We start from the raw sequence: 22,450 nt of genomic DNA, 5'->3' as shown, positions 1-22,450 counted from the left end.
CCAATAAATTATTGGAATCCTGGCATAAACAGGGTCAGCTCTCTTGGATGGGACGCATTAATGCAATAAAAATGAGTATTATCCCTAAATTTTTATACCTCTTTCAAGTACTTCCCATAGATATCCCTATACAATTTCTTATACAACAACAAAAAAATTTTGACCCGTTTATATGGTCACACAAAAGGCCAAGGGTGGCTAGAGATACTCTGTTCCTTGGGAGGGAGGATGGTGGTCTAGGAGCCCCCAATTCGATGAATTATTATAGAGCGACGCGCCTGGCACACATAGTAGCCTGGAAGCATTCCTCCCCCGAAAAGCCCTGGGTGCAGATGGAAACCTATCTAGCAGGTGGGATTAACCTGGGTGATCAATGTTGGATCCCAATAAAATTGAGATCTTCAGAGATTTGGAGCAACTATTATATAGCAACCACGATTCGCACATGGGATAAATTGTTGTCAAGTAATAGACTGATATCCACGCAGGTATCCCCCCTCACCCCTCTATTCAACAACCCGCTCTTCTTAAAATCTCAGACTATTTAAACACCTTTGATTGCAGGTCACACCTCTAACATACCTACATATACTCTCCTCCATAACGGACTGATACGTTCACAAGCAGAGATAAGCCAATTACTAGGTCCCCTTTTTCACATGTGGTTCCCCTATTTCCAAGTTAGACACGCCATATTCACTAGTCCGCATAAAGCAAACCTTACCAGACCCCTGACCCCCTTTGAGACACTGTGTACGACCCCTTCAATCAATAGCTCACATATTTCAATAATCTATAAACTACTTAGGGGATCTTTTCCCACAAAGAAACCTGCGTTTGTCACTAAATGGGAAAGGGAGCTTTGCATGCATCTACCGGATACCCAGTGGAGCCGTATTTTCAAGGAAAACAAAAAAGCATCCCTTTCACTAATTTTAATAGAAATTAATTTTAAGCTAATGTCAAGATGGTACTTAATACCCCACCGTCTCCATAGCATTTTCCCCAATTCTTCCCCCCAGTGTTGGAAACATTGCGGTGAGGCCGGCACCCTTTCCCATGTATGGTGGTCCTGTCCGCTCTTACGCACATACTGGAATGCTATTGGCGATAAAATTACAAAAATTCTAGGGAACACTGTCAAACTCACAATCAATTTGGTCCTGCTGGGCGATTTACCAAAAATCCCACGTTTATACAGAAAGAAATTATTACAGATTATGCTTAACTGTGCCAGACGCCTGATACCCAGGTTTTGGAAAAAAGCTGTGGTTCCCTCATATGAGATGTGGTTGAGAGAAGTTAATCATGTTCTAGAACTTGAAAAAATACATTACACTTATACTGGTAATCAAGGAATTATTGCAGAAGTGATATTCCTTTGGGAACAAGACTTATGTTAGTTACACATAGTTGTGCTGAACCAATGTATTTAAAGGGATACTAAACCCAATTTTTTTATTTCATGATTCAGATAGAGCATGAGCTTTTAAGCACCTTTCTAATGTACTCCTATTATCAATTTTTCTTTGTTCTTATGCTATCTTGATTTGAAAAAGCAGTACTGTAAGTTTTAGAGCCAGACCATTTTTTGTTCAGCACATGGGTAGAACTTGCTGATTTGTGGCTAAATGTAGCAAACCAATCAGCAGCTCTACCAAGGTGCTGAACTAAAAAATGGGCTGGCTCCTAACCTTTTATTACTACTTTTTCAAATCAAGATAACATGAGAACAAAGAAAAATTGATAATAGGAGTAAATTAGAAAGTTGCTTAAAATTGCATGCTCTATCTGAATCATGAAAGAAAAAATGAGGGGTTAGTATCCCTTTAACTGAGCTTCTGGTTAGGTGTGTCAAATGGCTGTGTTGAGTAGTATCATGAACTTACACTCCTGTTTTATTTTTCCTTATGTTCTTATTTGTGTTTGTTGTTAAGTTGTGAATGTAAAAGAAAAAATGTCCTTTTATTGCCACTTCTGATATAAATAAAAAAGATTTATTGCAAAAAAAAACTTTGGGACTTGGTTTGGAGTCTAACATTAGCACAATGTTATTTAAAAATAAGCACAACTATAAATTTTATAGTATGGGCTATGGAAACATCTACAAAACATTTATGCAAAGACAAATCTAGTGTACAATGTCCCTTTAAGATAGATTCTTTTGACTTTTAGGGTTAGAATAGCTTCTCATGTGATAACTTCTGATACTAACCACAGCTTCCTTGTTTTAGCAGCAGCAACAGCAGCAGCAGCAACAACAACAACAGCAGCAGCAGCAACAACAACAGCAGCAGCAGCAACAACAGCAGCAGCAGCAACAGACTCAGGCTCCACCACAACCACAGCCCCCTCCCCAGCAAGTAGCAAATGTACCACAGAGCCAGACACAGGGACAGCCGTCTGGACTTGGCATGCAGACCCTGCCCCCACAGCAACCATTGGTATTTGTGTAGTGACTTGCAGAGCTCATGCTGTACTGTCTCCGTATTTTGCAGTTTGTTTTTTGTCTACATTTATTTTTTTGTTTTTTATTGCCCTTTTCAGTTTGTGCTTTCTTAGTTTCAGAGACAAGGTTTGCAACAGACGCAGCAGCAGCAACAAACAGCAGCGCTTGTACGGCAACTGCAGCAGCAACTATCCAGTAAGTATCTCTCTTAAACATTTCTTCAGTCCAGGATTGAAAATGAATATGTTAGCAGGCACAACTGAGAATAATTCTTGGTTTTTTTCCTGCTCTTATATGCAGTACTAATGGGTGCACCTATCATACAGGGCATGAGAATATCTTGTTAAATGGTGCATTCTTAATTATCTTAAAGGGACACTGTAACCAAAATTTATCTTTCGTGATTCAGATTGAGCATGAAATTTTAAGCAACTTTCTAATTTACTCCTATTATCAAATTTTCTTCATTCTCTTGGTATCTTTATTTGAAATGCAAGAATGTAAGTTTAGATGCCGGCCCATTTTTGGTGAACAACCTGGGTTGTCCTTGCTGATTGGTGGATAAATTCATCCACCAATAAAAAAGTGCTGTCCAGAGTACTGAAAGCAAAAAAAACGCTTAGATGCCTTCTTTTTCAAATAATGATAGCAAGAGAACGAAGAAAAATTGAAAATAGGAGTAAATTAGAAAGTTGCTTAAAATTGCATGCTCTTTCTGAATTACAAAAGAAAAAATTTGGGTTCAGTGTCCCTTTAATCAAATATTTTATTAGTATGCCTTTAAGAGTAACTACAATAACTTGAATAGAATAAAATGGGATCAGATTTTACTTGAGTAATGATAAGGGTGACATTGCTTTGTTCTCTATATTGTCCTTTTTTGTACACTGTGCAGAATTTCAATAAATAAATGCTTAAAAAAGGAGGGAGCTTATAGTATATAACAGCTTTTATTCAAAACTTGTATTTAAATGTATTAACATTTCAAAATATCAAAACGTAATTGCACTGCAAGGTGTCAGTTTTGAACCCAGTGTGTTTCAACGAAAAGTTTTGAAACAAAAATGTTGATGCTATCTTATCCCCCCCCCCCCCCCTCCTTTATTTTTTATAAAAAAAAATGTTTTAAGAAAGGGGGGAAAAACAACTACAACAAACAAATGCATGCAGGGTAACGTTCCCATTAAAATACTGGTACTTTGAAAACAGGGCCAGCTTTCTGTTTTAGATTTAAAAGGTTTAGACGCTGTTGTGTGTTCTTTCCATATTTTGAGAATGAGAAGTGTGGGTATAAATTTATATACAAAATATATATAATTAATATTATAATCTCAGAGAATTTGATGAATTGCTCATTTGATCTTGCAAAAGATCTCCAGTGACTGTTTTGTAGTTATGAATTCCATCTTGTTGTTTTTGTATTCACCAACAATTTGTCAGGTTTATGCATCGGTGTTAATACCTGGGCGCCTTTACTGGCATTTTTATTGTTTATCTGTAGGCGCTGAATGCAGATATTATGTTTCATTTTACATCTTTTTTTTTCCCTACTGACGAACCGTCTTATTTCTTTCCTGTAATTTCCAAGAGTCTATGAGCTAGTGATGTATGGATATACAATCCTACCAGGAGGGGCAAAGTTTCCCAAACCTCAAAATGCCTATAAATACACCCCTCACCACACCCACAATTCAGTCTTACAAACTTTGCCTCCTATGGAGGTGGTGAAATAAGTTTGTGCTAAGATTTCTACGTTGATATGCGCTTCTCAGCATTTTGAAGCCCGGTTCCTCTCAGAGTCCAGTGAATGTCAGAGGGATGTGAAATGAGTATCACCTATTGATTGCAATGGTTTTCCTCACGGGAGATCTATTTCATAGGTTCTCTGTTATTGGTCGTAGAGATTCATCTCCTACCTCCCTTTTCAGATCGACGATATACTCTCATATTCCATTACCTCTACTGATAACCGTTTCAGTACTGGTTTGGCTATCTGCTATATGTGGATGGGTGTCTTTCGGTAAGTATGTTTTTATTACTTAAAACACCCTCAGCTATGGTTTGGCACTTTATGCATTATTATAAAGTTCTAAATATATGTATTGTACTTATATTTGCCATGAGTCAGGTTTATGTATTTCCTTTTGCAGACTGTCAGTTTCATATTTGGGGATAAAACATATTTAGGAAATATTTTTTTTTACCTAGGGTTTAGTCGTTTTTCAAATTGACTGTTTTTTTTCTTTCAATTTTGCGGGCAAAATTAGGCCCGCGAGGGTGCAAAATGCCAAAGTTTACTGCGTCATTCTTGGCGCGAGAATTTTTTGGCGCGAAGGTACGTCCGATGATGCAAATTCGTCATTTCCGGCGTCTTAGTTGACGCAGAGTTCCTTGCACTAGATTGCGCCGTTAATGACGCGAGTGTGTCATTTCCGGATGTTGTCAGCGCCAAAAAAAATTCAGTTACGTTGTGCGTCATGCTTGTAGCCAAATAATTTCATTATTTAAAACCCCATTCCTATATTTCTCTTGCCTTTTTTCTATGTCAGAGGGCTATGCTGTTTGCATTTTTTTTCCATTCCTGAAACTGCCATATAAGGAAATTGATCATTTTGCTTTATATGTTGTTTTTTCTCTTACATTTTGCAAGATGTCTCAATCTGATCCTGTCTCAGAAATAACTGTTGGAACCCTGCTGCCTGATAACAGTTCTACCAAAGCTAAGTGCAATTGTTGTAAACTTGTGGAGATTATATCTCCAGCTGTGGTTTGTAATAGTTGTCATGATAAACTTTTACATGCAGATAATGTGTCCATCAGTAATAGTACATTGCCTGTTGCTGTTCCTTCAGCATCTAATGTACAAGATATACCTGTGAATTTAAAATATTTTATTGCCGATTCTATTCAGAAGGCTTTGTCTGCCATCCCGCCTTCTAATAAACGTAAAAGGTCTTTTAAAACTTCTCATAAAGTTGATGAAATTTCAAATGACCCACAACATAATGAATTATCCTCCTCTGATGAAGATCTATCTGTTTCAGAAGATCCTTCCTCAGATATTGACACTGAAAAATCTACTTATTTATTTAAAATGGAGTATATATTCGTTCTTTGTTAAAAGAAGTGTTGATTACATTGGATATTGAGGAAACTAGTCCTCTTGATATTAAAACTAGTAAACGTTTAAATTCTGTTTATAAACCTCCTGTGGTTACTCCAGAGGTTTTTCCAGTTCCTGAGGCTATTTCTGATATGATTTCTAAGGAATGGAATAGGTCTGGTGGTACTTTTATTCCTTCTTCAAGGTTTAAAAAATTGTATCCTTTGCCAGCAGTTACATTGGAGTTTTGGGAAAAGATCCCCAAAGTTGATGGGGCTATCTCTGCTCTTGCTAAACGTACTACTATTCCTATGGAAGATAGTACTTCTTTTAAAGATCCTTTAGATAGGAAACTTGAATCTTATCTAAGGAAAGCTTATTTATATTCAGGTTATTTTCTCAGGCCTGCAATTTCTTTGGCTGATGTTGCAGCTGCATCAACTTTTTTGTTGGAAAATTTAGCGCAAAAAGAATTGGATTCAGATTTGTCTAGCATTGTGTGTGCTTGCTTCAACATGCTAATCATTTTATTTGTGATGCCATTTTTTATATCATCAAAATTGATGTTAAATCTATGTTTCTCTTGTTAAGTGTATCCAGTCCACGGATCATCCATTACTTGTGGGATATTCTCCTTCCCAACAGGAAGTTGCAAGAGGATCACCCACAGCAGAGCTGCTATATAGCTCCTCCCCTAACTGTCATATCCAGTCATTCTCTTGCAAGCCTCAACAAATATGGAGGTCGTAAGAGGAGTGTGGTGTTTTATACTTAGTTTATTCTTCAATCAAAAGTTTGTTATTTTTAAATGGTGCCGGAGTGTACTGTTTATCTCAGGCAGTATTTAGAAGAAGAATCTGCCTGTGTTTTCTATGATCTTAGCAGAAGTAACTAAGATCCATGGCTGTTCTCACATATTCTGAGGAGTGAGGTAACTTCAGAGAGGGAATGGCGTGCAGGTTTTCCTGCAATAAGGTATGTGCAGTTAATATTTTTCTAGGGATGGAATTTGCTAGAAAATGCTGCTGATACTGAACTAATGTAAGTAAAGCCTTAAATGCAGTGAGAGCTACTGGTATCAGGCTTATTAATAGAGATGCATACTCTTATAAAAATGTAATATAAAACGTTTGCTGGCATGTTTAATCATATTTATATGTATTTGGTGATAAAACTTATTGGGGCCTAGTTTTTTTTCCACATGGCTGGCTTGAATTCTGCCTAGTAACAGTTTCCTGAAGGCTTTCCACTGTTGTAATATGAGTGGGAGTGGTTACAGACACAGACATCCAGCTTCTTCCTGCATGATCCAGGATATCTCTAGAGGGCTCAAAAGGCTTCAAAGTCGTTTTTGAGGGAGGTAACAAGCCACAGTAGAGCTGTGGCAGTTGTTGTGACTGTTTAAAAAAAAAAAAAAAAGTTTTTGTCAGTTATTATTCTGTGTTTGGTATTAAGGGGTTAATCATCCATTTGCAAGTGGGTGCAATGCTCTGCTAACTTGTTACATACACTGTAAAAATTTTGTTAGTGTAACTGCCTTTTTTCACTGTTATTTCAAATTTTGACAAAATTTGTGTTTCTTAAAGGTGCAGTAACGTTTTTTATATTGCTTGTAAACTTGTTTAAAGTGTTTTCCAAGCTTGCTAGTGTCATTGCTAGTCTGTTTAAACATGTCTGACACAGAGGAAACAACTTGTTATTATGTTTGAAAGCCATGGTGGAGCCCCATAGGAGAATGTGTACTAAATGTATTGATTTCACCTTAAACAGTAAAGATCAGTCTTTAACTATAAAAGAAATATCACCAGAAGATTCTGACGAGGGGGAAGTTATGCCGACTAACTCTCCCCACGTGTCAGACCCTTCGCCTCCCGCTCAGGGGATGCACGCTAATATGGCGACAATTGCATCAGGGACGCCCATAGCGATTACCTTGCAGGACATGGCTGCAATCATGAATAATACCCTGTCAGAGGTATTATCCAGGTTGCCTGAATTAAGAGGCAAGCGCGATTGCTCTGGGGTTAGGAGAAATACAGAGCGCGCAGATGCTGTAAGGGCCATGTCTGATACTGCGTCACAATATGCAGATCATGAGGACGGAGAGCTTCAGTCTGTGGGTGACATCTCTGATTCGGGGAAACCTGATTCAGAGATTTCTCATTTTAAATTTAAGCTTGAGAACCTCTGTGTATTGCTTGGGGATGTATTAGCTGCTTTGAATGACTGTAACACAGTTGCAGTACCAGAGAAATTGTGTAGGCTGGATAAATACTATGCGGTGCAGGTGTGTACTGATGTTTTTCCTATACCTAAAAGGCTTACAGAAATTATTAGCAAGGAGTGGGATAGACCGGGTGTGCCTTTTTCCCCACCACCTATATTTAGAAAAATGTTTCCAATAGACGCCACTACACAGGACTTATGGCAGACGGTCCCTAAGGTGGAGGGAGCAGTTTCTACTTTAGCAAAGCGTACCACTATCCCGGTTGAGGACAGTTGTGCTTTTTCAGATCCAATGGATAAAAAATTGGAGGGTTACCTTAAGAAAATGTTTATTCAACAAGGTTTTATTTTACAGCCCCTTGCATGCATAGCGCCTGTCACGGCCGCGGCGGCATTCTGGTTTGAGGCCCTGGAAGAGGCCATCCATACAGCTCCATTGACTGAAATTATTGACAAGCTTAGAACACTTAAGCTAGCTAACTCATTTGTTTCTGATGCCATTGTTCATTTGACTAAACTAACGGCTAAGAATTCCGGATTCGCCATCCAGGCGCGTAGGGCGCTATGGCTTAAATCCTGGTCAGCTGACGTGACTTCGAAGTCTAAATTACTCAACATTCCTTTCAAGGGGCAGACCTTATTCGGGCCTGGTTTGAAGGAAATTATTGCTGACATTACTGGAGGTAAGGGTCATACCCTTCCTCAGGACAGGGCCAAAGCAAAGGCCAAACAGTCTAATTTTCGTGCTTTTCGAAATTTCAAGGCAGGTGCAGCATCAACTTCCTCCGCTTCAAAGCAAGAGGGAACTTTTGCTCAATCTAAGCAGGCCTGGAAACCTAACCAGTCCTGGCACAAAGGCAAGCAGGCCAGAAAGCCTGCTGCTGCCTCTAAGACAGCATGAAGGAACGGCCCCCTATCCGGCGACGGATCTAGTAGGGGGCAGACTTTCTCTCTTCGCCCAGGCATGGGCAAGAGATGTTCAGGATCCCTGGGCGTTGGAGATCATATCTCAGGGATATCTTCTGGACTTCAAAGCTTCCCCTCCACAAGGGAGATTTAATCTTTCAAGGCTATCTGCAAATCAGATAAAGAAAGAGGCATTCCTACGCTGTGTGCAAGACCTCCTAATTATGGGAGTGATCCATCCAGTTCTGCGGACGGAACAAGGACAGGGTTTTTATTCAAATCTGTTTGTGGTTCCCAAAAAAGAGGGAACCTTCAGACCAATTTTGGATCTAAAGATCTTAAACAAATTCCTCAGAGTTCCAACTTTCAAAATGGAAACTATTCGGACCATCCTACCCATGATCCAAGAGGGTCAGTACATGACCACAGTGGACCTAAAGGATGCCTACCTTCACATACCGATTCACAAAGACCATCAACGGTTTCAAAGGTTTGCCTTTCTAGACAGGCATTACCAATTTGTAGCTCTTCCCTTCGGGTTGGCTACAGCCCTGAGAATCTTTACAAAGGTTCTGAGCTCACTTCTGGCGGTTCTAAGACCGCAAGGCATAGCGGTAGCTTCGTATCTAGACGACATCCTGATACAGGCGTCAAACTTTCAAGTTGCCAAGTCTCATACAGAGATAGTTCTGGCATTTCTGAGGTCGCACGGGTGGAAAGTGAACGAGGAAAAGAGTTCTCTATCCCCACTCACAAGAGTCTCCTTCTTAGGGACTCTTATAGATTCTGTAGAAATGAAAATTTACCTGACGGAGTCCAGGTTATCAAAACTTCTAAATGCTTGCCGTGTTCTTCACTCCATTCCGCGCCCTTCGGTGGCTCAGTGTATGGAGGTAATCGGCTTAATGGTAGCGGCAATGGACATAGTGCCATTTGCGCGCCTACATCTCAGACCGCTGCAATTATGCATGCTGAGTCAGTGGAATGGGGATTACACAGATTTGTCCCCTCTGCTAAATCTGGATCAAGAGACCAGAGATTCTCTTCTCTGGTGGTTGTCTCGGGTCCACCTGTCCAAGGGTATGACCTTTCACAGGCAAGATTGGACAATTGTAACAACAGATGCCAGCCTTCTAGGTTGGGGTGCAGTCTGGAATTCCCTGAAGGCACAGGGATCGTGGACTCAGGAGGAGAAACTCCTTCCAATAAATATTCTGGAGTTAAGAGCGATATTCAATGCTCTTCTGGCTTGGCCTCAGTTAGCAACACTGAGGTTCATCAGATTTCAGTCGGACAACATCACGACTGTGGCTTACATCAACCATCAAGGGGGAACCAGGAGTTCCCTAGCGATGTTAGAAGTCTCAAAAATAATTCGCTGGGCAGAGTCCCACTCTTGCCACCTGTCAGCAATCCATATCCCAGGCGTGGAGAACTGGGAGGCGGATTTTCTAAGTCGTCAGACTTTCCATCCGGGGGAGTGGGAACTCCATCCGGAGGTGTTTGCTCAATTGATTCATCGTTGGGGCAAACCAGAGTTGGATCTCATGGCGTCTCGTCAGAATGCCAAGCTCCCTTGTTACGGATCCAGGTCCAGGGACCCAGAAGCGACGCTGATAGATGCTCTAGCAGCGCCTTGGTTCTTCAATCTGGCTTGTGTGTTTCCACCGTTTCCTCTGCTCCCTCGACTGATTGCCAAAATCAAACAGGAGAGAGCATCGGTGATTCTGATAGCACCTGCGTTGCCACGCAGGACTTGGTATGCAGACCTAGTGGACATGTCATCCTTTCCACCATGGACTCTGCCTCTAAGACAGGACCTTCTGATACAAGGTCCTTTCAATCATCCAAATCTAATTTCTCTGAGACTGACTGCATGGAGATTGAACGCTTGATTCTATCAAAGCGTGGCTTCTCCGAGTCAGTCATTGATACCTTAATACAGGCACGAAAGCCTGTTACCAGGAAAATCTACCACAAGATATGGAGTAAATATCCTTATTGGTGTGAATCCAAGAATTACTCATGGAGTAAGGTTAGGATTCCTAGAATATTGTCTTTTCTCCAAGAGGGCTTGGACAAAGGATTATCAGCTAGTTCCTTAAAGGGACAGATTTCTGCTCTGTCTATTCTTTTGCACAAGCGTCTGGCAGAGGTTCCAGACGTTCAGGCATTTTGCCAGGCTTTGGTTAGAATTAAACCTGTGTTTAAACCTGTTGCTCCTCCGTGGAGCTTAAACTTGGTTCTTAAAGTTCTTCAAGGAGTTCCGTTTGAACCCCTTCATTCCATTGATATTAAACTTTTATCTTGGAAAGTTCTGTTTTTGATGGCTATTTCCTCGGCTCGGAGAGTCTCTGAGCTATCTGCCTTACAATGTGATTCTCCTTATCTGATTTTTCATGCAGATAAGGTAGTTCTGCGTACCAAACCTGGGTTTTTACCTAAGGTGGTTTCTAACAAGAATATCAATCAAGAGTTTGTTGTTCCATCGTTGTGCCCTAATTCTTCTTTTACATAATCTGGACGTAGTCCGTGCCTTGAAGTTTTACTTACAAGCTACTAAGGATTTTCGTCAAACATCTTCCCTGTTTGTGGTTTACTCTGGACAAAGGAGAGGTCAAAAAGCTTCGGCAACCTCTCTGTCCATTTGGCTTCGGAGCGTAATACGCCTAGCCTATGAGACTGCTGGACAGCAGCCCCCTGAAAGGATTACAGCTCATTCTACTAGAGCTGTGGCTTCCACCTGGGCCTTCAAAAATGAGGCCTCTGTTGAACAGATTTGCAAGGCTGCGACTTGGTCTTCGCTTCACACTTTTTCAAAATTTTACAAATTTGATACTTTTGCTTCTTCGGTGGCTGTTTTTGGGAGAAAGGTTCTTCGGGCAGTTGTTCCTTCCGCTTAATCCTGCCTTGTCCCTCCCATCATCCGTGTACTTTAGCTTTGGTATTGGTATCCCACAAGTAATGGATGATCCGTGGACTGGATACACTTAACAAGAGAAAACATAATTTATGCTTACCTGATAAATTTATTTCTCTTGTAGTGTATCCAGTCCACGGCCCGCCCTGTCCTTTTAAGGCAGGTCTAAATTTTAATTAAACTACAGTCACCACTGCACCCTATGGTTTCTCCTTTCTCTGTTTGTTTTCGGTCGAATGACTGGATATGACAGTTAGGGGAGGAGCTATATAGCAGCTCTGCTGTGGGTGATCCTCTTGCAACTTCCTGTTGGGAAGGAGAATATCCCACAAGTAATGGATGATCCGTGGACTGGATACACTACAAGAGAAATAAATTTATCAGGTAAGCATAAATTATGTTTTTTAGCTAGAAGAGCTTTGTGGCTTAAATCTTGGAATGCTGACATGACTTCGAGATTGCTATCTCTTTCTTTCCAAGGTAATAAGTTATTTGGTTCTCAGTTGGATTCGATAATTTTAACTGTCACTGGAGGGAAGGGAGTTTTTTTTTTGCCTCAGGATAAAAGACCTAAGGGTTAATCTAAATCTTCTAACTGTTTTCGTTCCTTTCGACAAAATAAGGAACAGAAACTTAATCCTCCCCCCAAGGAAACCTTCTTCAAATTGGAATAAATCCAAGCCATTTAAGAAACCAAAGCCAGCCCCCAAGTCCGCATGAAGGTGCAGCCCTCATTCCAGCTCAGCTGGTAGGGGGCAGATTAAGATTTTTCAGGGATAAATTCTGTCCAAAATCAATGGATTCTGAGTATTGTCTCTCGGGGTACCAAATAGGATTCAGAGTAAGACCTCCTGTGAGAAGATATTTTCTCTTACGCATCCCAGCAAATCCAGTAAAGGCTCAGGCTTTCCTGAAGTGTGTTTCAGACCTGGATTTTTCAGGGGTAATCATGCCAGTTCCGTTTCAGGAACCAGGGTCTGGGGTTTTATTCAAATCTATTCATTGTCCCAAAGAGAGAAAATTCATTCAGACCAGTTCTGGATCTGAAAATTTTGAATCGTTATGTAAGAGTACTATCTTTCAAAATGGTGACTATAAGGACTATTCTGCCTTTTGTTCAGCAAGGACATTATATACATATTCCGATACATCCAGATCACTTTCAGTTCCTGAGATTCTCTTTTCTAGACAAGCATTACCAATTTGTCGCTCTTCCTTTTGGCCTAGCGACAGCTCCAATAATCTTTTCAAAGTTTCTCGTTGCCCTAAATTAGTTGCAGCCTGTCGGAACCTTCAGTCTCAGTCATTCCCTTCAGTAGCTATGTGCATGGAAGCTTTAGGTCTCATGACTGCAGCATCAGACGCGATCCCCTGTGCTAGTTTTCACATGAGACCTCTTCAGCTTTGTATGCTGAACCAATGGTGCAGGGATTATACAAGGATATCACAATTAATATCCTTAAATCCCAATGTTTGACTATCTCTGACTTGGTGGTTATCCCATCGTATAGTTTAAGGGGCCTCTTTAGTCTTTCAGGTTGGGGAGCTGTTTGGGGATCTCTGACAGCACAAGGGGTTTGGAAATTTCAAGAGGCGAGATTACCAATCAATATTTTGGAACTCTGTGCGATTTTCAGGGCTCTTTAAATTTGGCCTCTGTTGAAGAGAGAAACATTCATTTGTTTTCAGACATACAATATCACAACTGTGGCATATGTCAATCAGGGTGGCACTCACAGTCCCCAAGCTATGAAAGAAGTATCTGGTATACTTGCTTGGGCGGAATCCAGCTCCTGTCTAATTTCTGCGGTTCATATCCCAGGTATAGACAATTGGGAGGCGGATTATCTCAGCCGTCAGACTTTACATCCGGGGAGTGGTCCCTCAATCCAGATGTGTTTTCTCAGGTTGTTCAGATGTGGGGTCTTCCAGAAATAGATCTGATGGCTTCTCATCTAAACAAGAAACTTCCCAGGTACCTGTCCAGGTCCAGGGATCCTCAGGCAGAAACAGTGGATGCGTTGACACTTCCTTTGTGTTATCAACCTGCTTATATTTTCCTGCCTCTAGTTCTTCTTCCAAGAGTGATCTCCAAAATCATCATGGAGCAATCATTTGTGTTGCTGGTGGCTCCAGCATGGCCTCACAGGTTTTGGTATGCGGCTCTTGTTCGGATGTCCAGTTGCCAACCTTGGCCACTTCCATTAAGGCCGGACCTTCTGTCTCAAGGTCCGTTTTTCCATCACGATCTCAAATCATTAAATTTGAAGGTATGGAAATTGAACGCCTAGTGCTTAGTCATAGAGGTTTCTCTGACTCAGTGATTAATACTATGTTACAGGCTTGTAAACCTGTTTCTAGAAAGATTATTATCGAGTTTGGAAGATTTATATTTCATGGTGTTCTTCTCATAAATTCTCTTGGCATTCTTTCAGAATTCCTAGAATTTTACAGTTTCTTCAGGATGGTTTTGATAAGGTTTTGTCTGCAAGTTCCTTGAAGGGACAAATCTCTGCTCTTTCTGTTTTATTTCACAGAAAGATTGCTAAACTTCCTGATATTCACTGTTTTGTGCAGGCTTTGGTTTGTATGAAGCCTGTCATTAAATCAATCTCTCCTCCTTTGAGTCTTAATTAGGGTTTGAAGGCTTTACAGGCCTATTTATTCTTTGGATATTAAACTACTTTCTTGGAAAGTGTTGTTCTTTTTGGCCATCTCTTCTGCTAGAAGAGTTTCTGAATTATCTGCTCTTTCTTGTGAATCTCCTTTTCTGATTTTTCATCAGGATAAGGCGGTTTTGCGGACTTCATTTAAATTCTTACCTAAGGTTGTGAATTCTAACAACATTAATATAGAAATTGTTGTCCCTTCCTTGTGTCCTAATCCTAAGAATTATTTGGAGAGATCTTTACATTCTTTGGATGTGGTAAGAGCTTTGAAATATTATGTGGAAGCTACTAAAGATTTCAGGAAGACTTCTAGTCTGTTATCTTTTCTGGTTCTAGGAAAGGTCAGAAGGCTTCTGCTGTTTCCTTGGCTTCGTGGTTAAAGCTTTTGATTAATCAAGTTTATTTGGAGTTGGGTCAAGCCCCGCCTCAGAGAATCACATCTCATTCTACTAGATCAGTCTCCACTTCATAGGCTTTTAAGAATGAAGCTTCAGTTGATCAGATTTGCAAAGCAGCAACTTGGTCTTCTTTGAATACATTTACTAAATTCTGCCATTTTGATGTATTTGCTTCTTCAGAAGTAGTTTTTGGTAATAAAGTTCTTCAGGCAGCTGTTTGTTTCATTATTCTGCTTATGTTTTAAGTTTTTCTTTTCATTTATGAAAATAAACTTATATTTTGGGTTGTGGATTAATTTTCTTTTTCAAAGATATGACGAGTCCACGGATTTCATCCTTACTTGTGGGATTTATCCTCCTGCTAACAGGAAGTTGCAAAGAGCACCACAGCAGAGCTGTATATATAGCTCCTCCCTTCTCTCCACCCCCAGTCATTCTCTTTGCCTGTGTTAGTAATAGGAATAGGAGGTAAAGTGAGGTGTTTCTTCTATCAAGATATTTTTTGTTTTAAAATGGTACCGGTGTGTACTATTTTTTTCCTCAGGGAGAAATTATCTGTCTGGATTCCCAAGAGGAATAAAGAGATCCTTTTTTCTCCCATGAGGTTGATGATCTTATCAGACTTTACTAAGATCCATTTTGGTTCCCACAGAGTTCTGAAGGTAGTGCAAGAGAAATCTTCAGTGTGGAGACCGGTGTCATGCTACATTGAGGTATGTTCAGTCTTTTTATTTTCTGAGGAGACAAGTTATATCAGAAATGGCTGACATTATTCCCCATGGTGGGCGGAGCCTAGTCCGCGCGCTCAGATGCACAGTTTTCTTCTGACTAGAAGGCAGCAGGCATTAGCTCCGGTGGGGCCAAAGGTGGATAAGTTATCTCCGGATCGTTGTGGATTCAATCCGCAGTACCCGGGGGGCAGGTAGGCGCCACAGCAGGTAGGCGCCACAGCAGAGCTGTGGCGAGGTGCAGGGGCTGTTATCCTTGTTAAAGTTTTTTGCCATATATAAAAAGTTTTTTTCAGGGTCATTTAGCTTTGCTCCATTGCTGCAAAAATTTGTGGAAAAATTGAACTAATTTGTTTGATTATTTAGTACAAAAATCGTTGTTTAGTACTGCACAGTAAAATTGTTGCACTTTTAATATTTAAAGGCGCAGTACATTTTTTTTGGAAATTTGTTTAATTCACAATTAAAGGTTAATTACGACTATTGCGGCTATTGCCAGTCTGTTTAACATGTCTCTACTTGAGGAAACTCCTTGTTCTATGTGTTTAGAAGCCATTGTGGAACCCCCTCTTACTTTGTGTACCTCTTGTACTGAAAGGGCCTTACAATGTAAATAGCATATTTTATGTAAAGAAAGTGTGCCTAATGATGATTCCCAGTCTGAAGAGAATCAGGATATGCCATCTAATTCTCCCCAAGTGTCACAACCATTAACGCCCACACAAGCGACGCAGAGTTCCTCAAGGGCGTCTAATTCCTTTACTCTGCAGGATATGGCTGCAGTTATGTCAACTACCCTTACAGAGGTGTTATCTAAGTTACCAGGGTTACAGGGTAAACGCAGTAGGACAGGAATTAATGTCAATACTGAGTCCTCTGATGCTTTGTTGGCTATTTCCGATATGTCCTCACAGGGATCTGAGTTGGGGGTTAGGGAAATTTTGTCTGAGGGAGAACTTTCGGATCCTGGAAGTATGTTACCTCAGACAGATTCGGACGTTATGTCCTTTAAATTTAAGCTAGAACACCTCCATCTTTTACTTCGGGAGGTATTGGCGACTCTGGATGACTGTGACCCTATTATGGTTCCACCAGAGAAATTGTGTAAAATGGACAAATATCTAGAAGTTCCCACTTACACTGATGTTTTTCCGGTTCCTAAGAGAATTTCGGAGATTGTTAAGAAGGAGTGGGATAGACCGGGTATACCGTTTTCCCCCCTCCTAATTTTAAGAAAATGTATCCCATTTCAGACACCATTCGGGACTCCTGGCAGACTGTCCCTAAGGTGGAGGGAGCTATATCTACCCTGGCTAAACGTACAACTATTCCTATTGAGGACAGTTGTGCCTTCAAAGACCCTATGAATAAAAAATTAGATGGTCTTCTAAAGAAGTTATTTATTCATCAGGGTTTCCTTTTACAACCAACAGCCTGCATTGTTCCAGTAACTACTGCAGCGGCTTTCTGGTTTGATGCCTTGGAAGAGTCTCTTAAGGTTGAGACTCCCTTAGAGGATATTTTGGATAGAATTAAGGCTCTTAAGCTAGCTAATTCTTTTGTCACAGATGCCGCCTTTTTGACATTTTAGCGCGTAGAGCGTTATGGTTAAAATCATGGTCTGCTGATGTGTCATCTAAGTCAAAGCTTTTGGCTATTCCTTTCAAGGATAAGACCCTATTCGGGCCTGAGCTGAAGGAAATCATTACTGGAGGTAAAGGTCATGCTCTACCTCAGGATAGGTCTGTTAGGAATAGGGGTAAACAAAATCATTTTCGTTCCTTTCGGAACTTTAAAGGAGTACCCTCTTCTTTCTCTTCCTCTTCCTCCACAAAGCAGGAAGGGAATTTTGCTCAGGCCAAATCCGTCTGGAGACCCAACCAAGCTTGGAACAAGGGTAAACAACCCAAGAAGCCCGCTGCTGCTACCAAGACAGCATGAAGGGGTGGCCCCCGATCCGGGACCGGATCTAGTAGGGGCAGATTGGCTCTCTTTGAACACGCTTGGGCAAGAGATGTTCAGGACCCTTGGGCACTGAAAGTTGTGACTCAGGGGTATCAACTGGAATTCAAGGGATTTCTCCCCAGGGGGAGATTTCTTCTTTCAAGATTGTCTGTAGACAGATAAAAGGAGAGGCGTTCTTAAATTGTATAAAAGACCTCTCTACTATGGGAGTAATTTGTCCCGTTACAATACTGGAACAGGGACAGGGGTTTTACTCAAATCTCTTTGTGGTTCCCAAAAAAGATGGAACGTTCAGACCCATTTTAGATCTCAAGAGTCTAAACAACTTTCTCAGAGTTCCATCCTTCAAGATGGAAACTATCCGAACAATTTTAGCAATGATCCAGGAGGGTGAATATATGACTACCGTGGACTTGAAGGATGCTTCATATCCCTATTCACAAGGATCATCATCAATACCTAAGGTTTGCCTTTCTGGACAAACATTTTCAGTTGTGGCTCTTCCCTTCGGGTTGGCCACAGCACCCAGGATCTTCACGAAGGTTCTAGGGTCCCTTCTGGCGCTTCTCAGGCCGCGGGGCATAGCAATGGCGCCTTATCTGGACGATATCTTGATTCAGGCGTCGACTTATCATCTAACAAGGTCTCATACAGACACAGTGTTATCCTTTCTGAGAACTCATGGTTGTAAAGTGAATCTAGAAAAGAGTTCACTAATTCCGCAGTCAAAGGTTCCCTTCCTGGGAACACTGATAGATTCTGTAGCAATGAAGAAAATCAAAGATTCTAAATACTTGTTGGACCCTTCAGTCCAATCCTCGGCCTTCAGTGGCCCAGTGTATGGAGGTGATTGGATTGATGGTGGCAGCAATGGACATCATTCCATTTGCTCGGTTTCATCTCAGACCACTGCAACTGTGCATGCTCAGTCAGTGGAATGGGGAGTATACAAATTTGTCTCCTCTGATAAATCTGGATCAAGAGACCAGAAACTCTCTTCTTTGGTGGTTGTCGCCGGATCATCTGTCCCAGGGGACGTGTTTCCGCAGACCCTCATGGGTGATAGTGACAACGGACGCCAGTCTTCTGGGCTGGGGTGCAGTCTGGAATTCCCTGAGATCTCAGGGTGTGTGGACTCAGTTGGAGGCTCAACATTCTGGAATTGAGAGCAATATTCAATACGCTTCTGGCATGGCCTCAGTTGGCTTTGGCCAAATTCATCAGGTTCCAGTCGGACAACATTGCGACTGTGGATTACATCAATCATCAGGGAGGAACGAGAAGTTCCTTAGCGATGTCAGAAGTATCCAAGATAATTCAGTGGGCGGAGACTCACTCTTGTTATCTGTCAACAATCTATATCCCAGGTGTGGACAACTGGGAAGCGGATTATTTAAGCCATCAGGCTTTTCATCCGGGGGAGTGGGAACTCCATCCGGAGGTATTTGCCTCTCTGATTCTTCGATGGGGCAAACCGGAGTTGGATCTGATGGCGTCTCGACAGAATACCAAACTCCCAAGATACGACTCCAGGTCGAGAGATCCTCAGGCCGAACTAATAGATGCCTTGGCAGTGCCTTGGTCGTTCAACCTGGCTTATGAGTTTCCACCGTTTCCTCTCCTTCCCCGTGTGATCGCTCGGATCAAACAGGAGAGAGCTTCTGTAATTCTAATAGTGCCTGCGTGGCCATGCAGGACTTGGTATGCAGATCTAGTGGACATGTCCTCTCTGCCCCCGTGGAAACTACCAGTGAGACAGGACCTTCTCATCATCCAAATCTAATTTCTCTGCAGCTGACTGCTTGGAGATTGAACACTTGATTTTATCTAAGCGGGGATTCTCTGATGCGGTCATTAATACTTTGATTCAGGCACGTAAGCCTGTCACTAGAAAGATCTATCATAAGATATGGCGTAAATATCTTTTTTGGTGTGAATCCAAGGGTTACTCATGGAGTAAGGTTAGGATTCCTAGGATTCTGTCTTTTCTCCAAGAAGGATTGGAGAAAGGGTTATCAGCAAGTTCCTTAAAGGGACAGATTTCTGCTTTGTCAATTTTGCTTCACAAACGTTTGGCTGGTTTTCCAGACATTGTCTTTTTGTCAGGCTCTAACCAGAATTAAGCCTGTATTTAGAGCAATTGCTCCACCTTGGAGTTTGAATCTAGTTCTTAGTGTTCTTCAAGGGGTTCCGTTTGTACCCATGCATTCCATAGATATTAAGTTATCTTGGAAGGTTTTATTTTTGGTTGCTATTTCTTCGTAGAGTTTCAGAGCTTTCAGCATTACAATGTGATTCGCCTTATCTTACCTTTCGTTCTGATAAGGTAGTTTTACGTACCAAACCTGGGTTCCTCCCTAAGGTTGTTTCTAATAAGAATATTAATCAGGAAATTGTTGTTCCTTCTTTATGTCCTAATTCTTCTTCTAAGAAGGAGCGTAAATTGCATAATCTGGACGTGGTCCGTGCCTTGAAGTTTTACTTGCAGGCGACTAAGGATTTCCGTCAATCTTCTTCATTATTCATTGTTTATTTTGGAAAGCGTAGGGGTCAGCAAGCTACGGCTACCTCCCTTACTTTTTGGCTGAGGAGTATCATCCGTCTGGCATATGAGACTGCTGGACAGCAGCCTCCTGAAAGAATTACAGCTCATTCTATTAGGGCTGTGGCTTCCTCATGGGCTTTTAAAAACGATGCTTCTGTTGAACAGATTTGCAAGGCTGCGACTTGGTCGTCTCTTCATACTTTTTCCAAATTTTACAAATTTGATACTTTTGCTTCTTCTGAGGCTGTTTTTGGGAGAAAGGTTCTTCAAGCAGTGGTGCCTTCCGTTTAGGTTCCTGTCTTGTCCCTCCCTTTCATCCGTGTCCTATAGCTTTGGTATTGGTATCCCACAAGTAAGGATGAAATCCATGGACTTGTCATATCTTTGTAAAAGAAAACTAAATGTATGCTTAACTGATAAATTTATTTCTTTTACGATATGACGAGTCCACGGCCCACCCTGTTCTTTTTAAGACGGATTTATTTTTTTTTGTAAACTTTAGTCACCTCTGCACCTTTAGCTTTTCCTTTCTCTTCCTAAACCTTCGGTTGAATGACTGGGGGTGGAGAGGAGGGAGGAGCTATATATACAGCTCTGCTGTGGTGCTCTTTGCCACTTCCTGTTAGCAGGAGGATAAATCCCACAAGTAAGGATTAAATCCGTGGACTCGTCATATCGTAAGAGAAATTAATTTATCAGGTAAGTATAAATTTTACTTTTTTTCAGCGGAAAATGGCTGTTTTTATTTTATCCCTCCCTCTCTAGTGACTCTTGCGTGGAGTTCCACATCTTGGGTATTGCTATCCCATATGTCACTAGCTCATGGACTCTTGCCAATTACATGAAAGAAAACATAATTTATGTAATAACTTGCCTGATAAATTAATTTCTTTCATATTGACAAGAGTCCATGATGCCCACCCTTTTTATGGTGGTTATGATTTTTTTGTATAAAGCACAATTATTTCCAAATTCCTTTGTTGATGCTTTTTACTCCTTTCTTTTTTACCCCACTACTTGGCTATTCGTTAGGGTGTGGTGAGGGGTTTATTTATAGGCATTTTGTGGTTTGGGAAACTTTGCCCCTCCTGGTAGGATTGTATATCCCATACGTCACTAGCTCATGGACTCTTGCCAATATGAAAGAAATTAATTTATCAGGTAAGTTCTTACATAAATTATGTTTTTTCTAATGACATGAGTCCACGGATCATCTAATTACTATTGGGATATATCACTGCTGCCCAGCAGGAGGCGGCAAAAAGTACCACAGCAAAGCTGTTAAATATCACCTCCCTTCCCTCCCACCCCAGTCATTCTCTTTGCCTACGTTAGAGCAAGGAAGTGGTAAAGTTAGGTGTTAGAAAAGATTCTTCAAGCAAGATTTTATTATTTTTTAAGTAGTACAAGATTGTGCTTCTTTGTTCTGGGGTGTAGCCATAGTCCATGTCAGTCTCTTCAGTAGAGCAGTGGTGGCTTTAGAGCAATGGGAACTTTGTGGGACATAATTCTCAGTGCACCTCCCATGTAATTTATGTTGCCCTAACTCTAAAAGCCTGGGTAAGATTACGCAGTCTTTATTTCTTTCTCCACAGGTCTATGTGAGGGAGAGGACCTCTCAAACCTGGTGAGCTGCCTTGCTGTTTGGCAGATCTATGAGGGAAGTGCTGACTTTATTTTTCTGGGTCTGGGAAAAACCAAGAGGAACTCAGAAAAAGTTGGAGCACTTTATTTCATGGGACACACAAATCCTCCTATGGATAAAAGGAGGGGACTTACGAAGGCATCATGTTAGGCAGGCACTGGGGCTGAGGAAGTGTTTTAGGCTCAGTTTTTTTGGAGGTTTCTCTGCTCCTGGCGTCTTAACTTTAGTATTAAGATGCCGACTGGGAGATTACTTTTTTTGAGACGCTCACGATTGGCGGAGCTATGTGAGGCGGTAGTTTGTGTTGCGCGCCACTTTGTCATCACTTCCTGTGATCGGGAGGAATGAGAGAGTAATTTCAGTCAGGTATCCGCATGTTTGACTAGAGGCATGCGTTTCTAGGACTGGACAGCGGTTCATTATTATCTACAGCCGAGTTCCAGATCGTTTTGCTGAGGGGATTGGTAGCCGGTGTCAGCAGGGCAGAGGTAGGCACCTCAGCAAAGTTAAGCTGAGGTGTAGAGGTGTTCTGCAGTATTTGCGTAGCTATTTAGTCCTCTTTGCATAGAAAAGTAAAAAAGTTACGTTTAGATTTTAAAGAGACAGTAACGTTTTTTTCTGTTTTAATTTTTATTAAAAATTTAAGTCTTAATTTGATCCATTGTGAGTCAGAATGAACCAAGAGGCCCTGCAAAATGTCACTTGTTCTTTATGTTTTGATGCCAATGTGGAACCATCAATCTCTTTCTGTTCCTCATGTATTGAGAGAACTTTAAGTTATAGGTATAGACTTTTTTCTGAGCCAACATTTTCTAAGGCGGATGCTGTTCATGAGTCTAATGACAATGTTCAGTAAATGCTGCAGCTTTCTCCTCAAGCGTCCCAACTTTTACCGC

General features: G+C 41.2%; 1 protein-coding gene across 1 annotated transcript in view; it reads left to right on the top strand.

The window, feature by feature from the left end:
• Positions 1-22,450, top strand: part of MED12 (mediator complex subunit 12) — a 588,898-nt gene that overhangs the window by 528,743 nt on the left and 37,705 nt on the right. The window contains exons 42-43 of the mRNA XM_053699086.1: positions 2,235-2,444; positions 2,563-2,644. Of these exons, the coding sequence (XP_053555061.1) occupies positions 2,235-2,444; positions 2,563-2,644 (292 nt within the window). The remainder of the gene's footprint in view (positions 1-2,234; positions 2,445-2,562; positions 2,645-22,450) is intronic.

Source organism: Bombina bombina, chromosome 1 (genome assembly GCF_027579735.1).
Source record: "Bombina bombina isolate aBomBom1 chromosome 1, aBomBom1.pri, whole genome shotgun sequence".
Classification (NCBI taxonomy): Eukaryota; Metazoa; Chordata; class Amphibia; order Anura; family Bombinatoridae; genus Bombina; species Bombina bombina.
This window is presented reverse-complemented; position numbering and strand designations above follow the sequence as displayed.